The sequence below is a fragment of the Montipora foliosa genome, chromosome 3 (assembly GCF_036669935.1).
Source record: "Montipora foliosa isolate CH-2021 chromosome 3, ASM3666993v2, whole genome shotgun sequence".
NCBI classification, from domain to species: domain Eukaryota; kingdom Metazoa; phylum Cnidaria; class Anthozoa; order Scleractinia; family Acroporidae; genus Montipora; species Montipora foliosa.
Genome location: NC_090871.1, coordinates 40,272,585 through 40,283,392, shown reverse-complemented (window position 1 = coordinate 40,283,392; position 10,808 = coordinate 40,272,585). Strand labels below are relative to the sequence as shown.

Here is a 10,808-nt window from a genome sequence, read left to right as displayed (position 1 = left end):
ACGAACAGGTCAGCCTTCACGACGGGATGCAAGTTCACCTAGTCCATATCGGTATGCCTTAAGGTGGTGTAGCCTCACGTAAGAGGAAGCATTGAGGTTTAAATTGTCCAAGTTCCTAGACAGCAAGCAATCTGTCCTTCGCATAAAAAACAAAGATTCTCTATGTCTTTCTCGCGCTATAGTAACGGACCTTGCACGACAAGAGAAAGATTCTGAATGGACTTCAATTTAAAAAGGGTGTAAACAGCAATGGTTACTCGCTCAGAAGCTGCATCAAAAAGCTGGTGTCCAAGAGGGTCTCTGTGGACTTCTTGAAGTCGCAAAATTCCAAGCAGTGCTTTACAACTACCAAATCATCGTCCTGTCTGCCAAACATTTCAACGCCATTGTCTACGAAGGGCCCAGGCGAGAAAAACAAATTTATCTGAAAACCATTTCTGTCTCTACCTTTCTGGGGAGGGGCTATTGGTGTTTGGAATGCAAGAGAGTGTACAATACGAAAGAGAAACATCATTGCAGTGAGGCATGCAAATGTTGTTTTACAGAGGGGTGTCTCGGAATTACACAGAAAGCGCCCTAGGGAGAATGCGGTACCTGCCACAGAATGTTTGCTGGAAATGAGTGCTATGCCAATCACTACCAACCCAACAGAGAAGGGCAGTCCGTGTGTCAGAAATTACATAAATGTAAACAATGCAACAAAGTTCTGTCACACCCAAAAAGAAAGCCAGAAGGTCACATGTGTGTGGAAAAAATGTCTTGGAACTGTGAAGAATATGTTGACCCAAATAAGCACAGATGTTATATGAAACTGATCGTCAATCAAGTAGAAGATTCAAGTGAAGCGCAGTCAAAACCGAACAAAAGGAAGAAAGAGCAAAGAAAACGAACACGGATTTCTGAGATGATTAGTCATGAAGTTGAAGAAGAAGACACGGAAAAAGAGGAGAGGCAAGAGTATTTCTTTTTCGACATAGAATCACGCCAAGACGAAGATCGACACATTGCCAACCTTCTTATAGTACATGATTAGACGGGGTATGAGATGATATTTAAAGGCGATGATTGCATTAATCAATTCAGGACGTGGTTATTAGATGGCACCCACCAGGTCGCTATCATCATTGCTCATAATCTGAGAGGTTACGATGGCTTTTTACTTTGTAAATATTTTTATAAAGAGTGTATCCTTCCGAGTCTTATCCTGAATGGTCCGAAAATCATGTCCATGGAACTAAAAGAAGCTGAAATCAAGTGCCGGGATTCCCTCAATTTTCTGCCCATGCCCCTCAAAGTATTACCGAAAACCTTTGGCCTGACTGAACTTAAGAAAGGCTATTTTCCACACTTCTTTAATCGTAAAGAAAATCAACAATATGTTGGCCCTCTTCCTTCTATTGAAAATTACGATCCGGCTGGTATGAACACAAAAGAGCAAGAGGAATTCCTGAGGTGGCATCAAGAATAAACGAATGCAGAAGTACGTCTTTGATTTTGAAACGGAAATAGAAGAATATTGTCGTAGTGATGTGCACATTCTGAGGCGATGTTGCTCACAATTTAAACAGTTGATGGAAGAAGTCTGCAACCTCGATCCATTCAAACACTGTGTTACCATTGCAAGTGCCTGTAACCGAGTTTCCGACAAGAATTCCTTCAAGAAAACACAATCGGTCTTATTCTTGTTCAAGGTTATCAACCAGCCCAAAAATACTCTGTCATGGCTCTCCAATGGCTGTCCAGGATTCATCATCAAAAAGGTGACCGCATTCTGCACGCTCTAAATGGGGGTGAACAATGCATAGATAACAACTATGTTGATGGTTATGATCCCGCCAAAAAGACCATCTATGAATTCATGGGATGCCTGTGGCATGGTTGTGACAAATGTTATCTAGCTGACACAGTTAATCCTGTGAACGACACGCGTATGGAAGACCTTCTTGAGGGTACCATTTGCAAGATTGAACGTTTCAAGAAGCTTGGATTCCAGGTAGAAGGGAAATGGGAATGCGAATTTAAACAAGAATTGACCACGAACATAGAGATGAAGTCCTTTATTGAAAGCCTCAAGTTTGACACGCCCTGAGCCTCATCACGCGTTCTTCGAAGGACGTACCAATGCCGTCTGTCTTTACAAGCACGTGAACGAGAACGAGAAGATCCATTACGTTGACTTTACATCCTTATACCCATGGACAAACAAGTACTGCGAAATTCCGATCCAGCATCCTGAAATTTTAACAAGTGAAGCTTTAATCAATCATTTACCTCGCGAGTTCTTTGGGCTGATCAAGTGTGACATCCTTCCATCTACCTTTCTGTCTCATCCTGTTACCCTACCGTGCCAATGGAAAAGTGATGTTTCCTCTTTGTAGAACATGTGCTGAAACCCTGCAACAAGGCCCTTGTGAACATAAGAAAGAAGAGCGTATTCTTTCTGGAACCTGGTGTTCCATTGAGATTAATAAGGCGTTGGAGTTGGGATATCACATGGTTCGAATGATGGAGATATGGCATTTTCCTCAGAAGTCATCTAAACTTTCCATCGGGTACATCGATTTCTTCCTTAAAATCAAACAAGAGGCGAGCGTTTGGCCTTCCTGGTGTGAGACAGAAGCTCAAAAACAACAGTATATCACAGAGTATGAACAGAAAGAAGGGATCAAGTTGGAGTATGGAAAGGTTAAGAAGAACCCTGGATTATGCTCACTCGCCAAGTAGATGTTGAATTCCTTTTGTAAGTATCATTTCCTTCAGTTTAAAAATGACTTTTCTTGGTTTCAATAAACTAAACTATGGTTTTTTTTTTCTTCTTTCAAAGGGGGAAAATTTGGACAGCGTGATAAGTAGAGCTAGTCAAGGATCCAGAACGCTACTTTCGACTCCTCACCTGTCAGTCAACGCGGGTTTAAAACATTCAGTTTGTTAATGATGAGTGCATAGAAGTTTATTATACTCATAGGGAAGGATTCGTATCAGGATCAGACAAGACGAATGTTGTCATCGCAGCTTTCACTATCGCACATGCAAGACTCAAACTCTATTCTGTACTAGAACGTCTTCAAACAAGGGTTCTGTATTTTGACACAGATTCTGTTATCTTTACAAGTGGACCCGATGATTGGATGCCAGCCCTTGGTGACTATCTCGATGAGTTAACTAACAAATTGGACCATAATGATTACATCACGACCTTTGTTTCCGGTGGTCCAAAGAATTATGCCTACCAAACCAAGAACGTTAAAACCACCTGCAAAGTGAGAGAATTCACCCTAAACTTCAGGGGATTGCAAAAACTGAATTTCTCAACCATGTGCGAACATGTCTGCAATCCTAATCAACAACCCATCTTCCTCGGGAATCCACATTTCATGAAACGAGGTGGGAAAACGAAAACAATACACACTGTTAACTTAAAGAAGAAATACAAACTCATGTATGACAAGAGAGTTGTTCACGGCTCCACAACATTACCTTATGGGTATCATTGAATCCAGCATTATTGCCTATGATTGGACATCTGAGTCTACATTCTGACATGCTTAATCTGTGGAGGCTTGGAGGCCATCTACCACTCATTTTGCACTGGACTGTGAATGTGAACAGACTTCATTTTTTTCTGGTGAGCGGTTGCGCTCAAACACTTGTACCCCTTACCGTTTTCCCCATCGTTTCCTCTTGGATTTGGCCTGATGTTTTGAAAGAAATAGGAACAATACTTTGGGGTAGACTGTTGAGCTTGTATGCCTATATGGCTCGAAGTAACGCACCTCTGAGAGAGCAATACACATTTCACCTAAGCTTATGCAATACCTATCAATCACATTACCGTTCTTCATGGTGGATGACTGGACACATTTTAAAATATCCATGGTTATTGTTATGGGAAGGGATAAAAGACAGATGGATCAAGTTACATTTGTCATTGGTAACACAACCATGGGTAACGTTGCAAGTTGCCTTTGCACGAGTTCTACCCCTACTTTGGCTTTAAGTGATATATGTCAAAAGACGCGCTGCTTAGCTGCATGTTGCGGTAGTGAAGTACACATTGACTTAAGAGATGCCACAGACGAATACCAAAAGCAAACCTGCGAAGAACGTGAGGAAGAGGAGGAGCAACAGCCAGAAGAACCGGCTTTTAGAGAAACTGTACTGTGAACCAAACCGTGCTTCCGCTGAGAGAGCAATACACATTTCACCTAAGCTTATGCAATACCTATCAATCACATTACCGTTCTTCATGGTGGATGACTGGACACATTTTAAAATATCCATGGTTATTGTTATGGGAAGGGATAAAAGACAGATGGATCAAGTTACATTTGTCATTTGTAACACAACCATGGGTAACGTTGCAAGTCGCCTTTTCACGAGTTCTACCCCTACTTTGGCTTTAAGTGATATATGTCAAAAGACGCGCTGCTTAGCTGCATGTTGCGGTAGTGAAGTACACATTGACTTAAGAGATGCCACAGACGAATACCAAAAGCAAACCTGCGAAGAACGTGAGGAAGAGGAGGAGCAACAGCCAGAAGAACCGGCTTTTAGAGAAACTGTACTGTGAACCAAACCGTGCTTCCGCTTTAGGAGGAGTAAAGAAGTTGTATCAAGCAGCAAAGAAGTATGGTATAGCGGGTTCACAGATTATCACTTGGCTGCAACAGCAACCTGGGTACACTTTCAACAAACCTCAAAATTTCGAGAATTTCTGTAGGAAATGGAGAAGTGTCCCTTAGATGGTAAATCAGAAGATAGTTTTTGATAAACATAGACAAGACTATGATCGCTGATGGCAATATGGGAGACTCCCGAACAGCCTACCATGTCAGGATAATTTGTATAGATCAAATCAATTAGTGTAGATGCCGATTCTGTAACACGAGTTGGTTTGTTTATCAGTTGTTTGAGCCCATATAAATCGGCAACGTGAAGTAAACGATGAGTGTTTACATCAGGTGTAGAAGAGGCTAAATTACAATTTAAATCACCTAACAAATAGTATTCTAGGTCGAGCGAATCTAATTTGCCTATAAATGACTCATAACTCGAAAATAAATCAGTTGGTGAACAGGGAGGTCTTTACAATGTCACTACCAGAAATAGCTTAGAGTTTGGTTTATGAATTTCTATAGTTAAATTTTCACGATTTATTTTGTTTAGATCTGAGTTCACTGCATGAGAAAAAGAAGAAAATATAAAAACCTACCCCTCCATTTCTATCGCAGCAGATAAATTTGTAACTCTATACAGATTCATCAAGTTTGGTTTCGTTAATTGCGAGAATATCAATTGAAAACTCAGTAAGAAGGACTCTAAGTTTGTCAGCATGTTTGACGAGACTGTTAATGTTCAAAAAGGCCATTTTGAAACCACGTTTAGCTGGTAAAAAATTAGACACAGAGAAAAGACCTGAACTGCCTGAATGGACTGCATTTTCAACTGATTCTTGCAGCATTTGAGAAACTAGAGAATTAACGACATTTATGGAATTAGGAAATCAATGAGACCTCAGAAATTTACAAAGTTCATTTGCAATACTTCGTTAGGTCCTTACTGAGGTGTAGTCCACGTTTAAGTCCTTTAAAATTGATGTTGGCATGGCTGATGAGTTTTTTCAGTTATTTTGGTGGCAACAGTGTTTCAGATGTTTGTTTACTGCTTTGATGGCGTCCCTGTAATCATCATTCCTTGCAGTTAATTCGGATATAACTATTTGAGACTTGCAAGCATCCTCAACCTCTCTGGCCAAGTCGATAATAGCATCTGCTACATTGTTTGGTGTTCGTTGGATTCTACGTGAAAACAAAGTTGATCAGGAGCTTTTTCAATTGTAGGAACAACATGCGAACACATATCGCGAATTGTGGCTCCAGGGAACGTCTCGACAACTACCTAATGTCCCATAGTCTTGGCTAGTTTTATTCCCTGAACATTCTTTATTATGGAGTCTCCAATGATGATTGTGGTCTGCTCATCATTCACTGATGACGTGATGCCAGTAGAGTTATGGGCTGATATCCTCCATCTGGCATCTGACGCTCCCTTTTTAGCTCATTCTTTGCGTCATATGACGCAATGAATGAGTTTTGTGGGCATCGAAATGTGTCCCGGAAGTTGTCGACCATAGACAGAAATGACAATTTTCGTTGCTTACCCTCCCCCTTAGTAAATGGAAAATTAAGTTTGATAAACCTGAAATACAATTGTGCAAGATTTTAACTGTTTCTACAGACTAAGAAATAAACAAATAACATAAAACCGCAATTTCAGGGTTTCTTAAGTGTGCAACATGGCTCAAGAAGCCGAAATCTTCAAACCCAGGGCTACCCAGGACGATTTTTTGACAAGTTCGAGTGCACGAAACAGGGCATGAAGGACGAAGTTCGAGGCAGCCATATTGGAAGGGCGCTGGTCTGTCTCTTTTTTGTATTGGTGAGTAATCATTACTTTAGTATTGTGCTCTTCCTTTGGAGCTTGTCAACTTACAACACACACATCAATAAAAGCGGCCAAGATAGTCACACTAAAACGTTTTCTGAGCTCTACCAAATTCGATCCAGACTTGAGGCTCGCTCATATCAACTGCTTTTACAAATTTCTTTACATTCTGTTTGAACTACATTCCAGATGCGATTTCCAATGAAGCTGTCAACCTAAAACCAAATGAAAAGGCCAAGAGCAACATCACCGGTACTTTATTGGCCGTCGAAGTAAAGAAGATCTACATTTGCATTAATTGCAAATCCAAAATTCCTGATGCTCCTGATACAGGCATTATCAAGTGTTCCAACTGTAACTTAAAGATCAAGAAGTGTGAATTGGTATCTACTACAACGGCCAACATCATGATAAAAGACGAAAAGGTTGAAAATATGGGAAGATTCTTCTGTCCCCATGATGTTTTAAGAAATTTATTTCAAACAATCGCTGCTGCCCCAGGATTCAATATAGACAAAAACATTGACACTTTATCTGCAAACATTATGGAAGAAACCCTTCTTAATGTCAGTTTCTTGTCTTTTCAAGTTATCATGGAAGACAAAAATGTAAAATGGATTGACCATGGTGGTGCTGATTGACATTCACACAATACTGAACTGTAGAACATTAAAGAATATCGCAGGTTACTGCACATATGAATATTACAACGCTTACAGTCACACTAAGTGAAGCGTACCCCTCAAGATTGCATTAATGAACTGATTATTTGAAACTTGAACCCGCTAGTGGTTTCAAGAATGCAATAATGAATTAATTATTCAAATATTGAAATTCCTCACTCGATCCAAGAATCAACTAATGGGTTCCGTTTTCGAAAAATCAATTCACTGTTGCGACTAGTAGGTTTGAAACTTACTCGTCTTTTCTAGAATGTAATAGTCAATTGATTTTTTGTAAACGGAACCTGTTAGCAGTATTCTTGGATCAAACGAGCGAGTTCAATATTGAATAATCAATTTATTGTTGCATTTTTGAAATGACTAGCGGGTTCAAGTTTCAAATAAACAGTTCATTAATGCAATCTTGAGGGGTATGCTTCACTTACTTTGACTGTAAGAGTTTACTTAGTGCCTTCTTTGCACATAATGGACAATTCAACAAAAATGCTTTTGCATTTTATGTCCTGTTTATTTCGTTTTTCAAATATTCTTAATGAAAGAAAAGAAATGTTTTAAACTTGATAATGCTCAATTGCAAGAGTACCTTCACAGGTAGTTCTCCAATTGTTACTGTTGTTGTGTTACCATTTGTTGATGCTATTGTTATTGTTAGTGTTTCATTTTTGAAAAGATATTTCATGGCAAATCTTAATTACAAAAAACAAACAAATATTTTACTTTCTTTCTTAATATCTTTCAAGACTTAAGATTTTATTCCAAATTTTAATTAAAAGTTCTACTGCTTGCCTGTAATTCCTAACATTTGTTATTGTTGCCATACCAATCGGGATTTTCAATGTAGACCAATTAGCAACTTGCTTGTAAATAGTAGGCATAAGAAACATCTCAAGATGGGATGTATTATAATCCACCACTATCTCAGATTATAACATTACTCAGTTATAATTTACCATTTTTCTGTTCATGTTTTCCTCTAAGAATTGAAATAAAGTGATCTTGTGTTAACTTCAATTATTAATGTCAATGTGGCAATATTAAAATAACCACACAACATTACAACCCACCTTTCTATTCCTAAGACACTGTTGACGTTTTTATGTAACATAGGGATGCTCCTTCAAAACAGGGAAGATGGACCAAAAAATAGGTTCTGAATAGGCAATTACCCCCACATAATTACTATAACGTATACTATAATGGTATGAATACTGATCCAAGGTATCCCATTACCCCCAGAATACCATTTCTCACTATTTGAAAATTTAAATTTTTCCCACAGAGCATGCCCATTAGCCCCCCCCCCCCCCCCCCTGTAGTTTGTTACTTGAATGCAGTTAAGATAATTCCCTTGAAATTGTTCTATTCTCAAACTTTTTTGGAAACTTGGCATAATTAACATTCATGATATGAACATTAAAAAAATGCAATAAACAAATGGGATCACCGTGCTTGTTTATGCGTCAGCAGGCTCTTAAAATGGGGTATTTTTAATGTTTTCGCGTTAAAAATTGGAATTACCTTCATTCTGAATTAAGTCTTGGTTACTTCAAAGACACAAAATTTTATTTTGAAAATAAAGCTCCTTTTATTTACATAAGCAGTATTGCTTCATTTACGCCTTCTCTGATTCCCTGGTTGTGGGAATAGTGCACTTTTTGGGACAGTTCCATGGTTAGCTTGAAGTCCTCACCTTGGGTAAAATACACTCAGTACGGAACTGTTTTCCAAAAAAAATTGTTCTACTATCAAACTTTTTTTCTTCTTCAAATATGTTCTTTATTAGACTGTTTTTAGCAAATACCTGAAAAAAAAATCGGGGGTCACCATGCTTGTTTGAGAGAAAAGGAGCATTTATTTCGCGATCGGGTTTAGTTTGAGCGAAATCTCTTACGTTTTGTATGCGCACATGCTCATGTGCGCAAGCTAATGATGCGAAAATCGTGCGCAGTAGGGATGCGCAATGCAATACTAAGGAATTACCTTAACTCACACTATCATAATCCCCGTTAATAACATACATAACAAAAAAACCAGTACCCCATTACCATATTATCAAATTGTTCTTCTCAATACCCTTTAGTTCAGATGACCAGCAATAACAGGCACAATGAAAATTGTCCATTAAAAGAATGAGCTGGCTCACAGAGCCCTTTGATTTAGTTTCTGGGCATTGTCTGGTTAAAGACAAAAGTAAAACCTGTGACTGACGTTAGTAAACATCTCACACTGATATCGCTCACTCCCGCCTTGCCTAAGATCGCCGAGGAATTTATTGTTGCAATGTACATCGGCCCAGCCATCCTATCAATCATCCACCCTGACCAGTTCGGAGCTATTCCTAAGTCATCTACTACCCATGCCCTTATTTCAATGGTACATAAATGGTCTGCAGCTACTGACACTACTGGTGCTGCGGTGAGGATTGTGCTTTTAGATTATAGAAAGGCTTTTGACTTAATCGACCATCGTATTCTAGTCCAAAAGATCTCTAGCCTACAAATTCCTCTTGGCGTCACACGATGGGTCTGTGACTTTCTGATGGACTGACTGCAAGCAATGGGTAAAGCTAGCAAACGATTGCTTTTCTGAATGGGGACGTGTCCCCTCTGGTGTACCTCAGGGCACCAAACTTGGACCCTGGCTTTTCATTTTGATGATAAATGATCTGAGAGTTCCCAACGTAAATTCCTGGAAGTATGTTGACGATACCACTCTTGCTGAAGTTGTTGAAAATGGAAATCACAGCATCATTCAAAGTGCCGCCGTTGCTGCCCTAGATTGGTCATGCAAAAATAAACTACAGCTTAATGTAGATAAGTGCAAAGAGATGTTTATAGATTTTAAAAAGCAAAAACATTCTTTCGACTCAATATCTCTTGATAGGAAGGAGTTAGAAACTGTCAACAATGTCAAGATTCTTGGACTAACTATTTCTAATAACTCTGGAACGATCATATAAATAACATTGTAAAGAAGACAAACAAACGCTTATATTTCATAGTTTTGCTAAAACGTGCTCAAGTACCTTTGAAAGACATCATCATGTTTTATTTTACCTGCATCAGACCTGTGCTCGAATATTGTATTCCAGTGTTCAATCACGCTCTTCCCAAGTACCTAAGTGAAGATCTAGAAAGGGTCCAAAAACGAGTCCTCTCAATTGTATCTCCAGGAGAGACGTACCAACAAAACCTCGAGATTTTCCAATTAACGACGTTACATCAGCAAAGGCATGACTTGTGTGACAAACTATTTAACCAGATTATACGTGATCAGTCGCACAAATTATTTCATCTACTTCCACAAAGACACCAATCGAAGAATAATCTCAGGAGAAAGAAAACATTTGATATTCTTCGAATAAATACTAAGCGTTACCAGAACACTTTCATCCCATCGATGTGCTGCCACCAAAATAAGTACAAACTCCAGGAACATTAATTTTTACATAACGAATGATATTTTTAGTGTTATTATATTTCACATTGTATATAGTTTTTACAAGCCTATTTAGCGACATTACACAATTCAGCTCAAGGGCTGCTATGTAATTATTTGTTAATAAACCTATCACATACTATGTTTCCAAGGGGTTAGGCTGTATTTGCAGCGACAAATTAGCCTTGATCTCTTTCACTTCATTCTAAAGGGGTGAGCATGGGCAGTTCTCTGGGAAGTTGT

General features: G+C 38.9%; 1 protein-coding gene across 1 annotated transcript; it reads left to right on the top strand.

Moving 5' to 3' along the window:
• The first annotated feature begins 1,045 nt into the window (after positions 1-1,045).
• Positions 1,046-3,494, top strand: LOC137995837 (uncharacterized). Its single transcript, XM_068841311.1, has 4 exons — positions 1,046-1,418; positions 1,692-2,073; positions 2,379-2,720; positions 2,966-3,494. Exons 1-4 carry the CDS (start codon positions 1,046-1,048, stop codon positions 3,492-3,494), a joined length of 1,626 nt encoding a protein of 541 aa, XP_068697412.1.
• Positions 3,495-10,808: the final 7,314 nt, after the last annotated feature.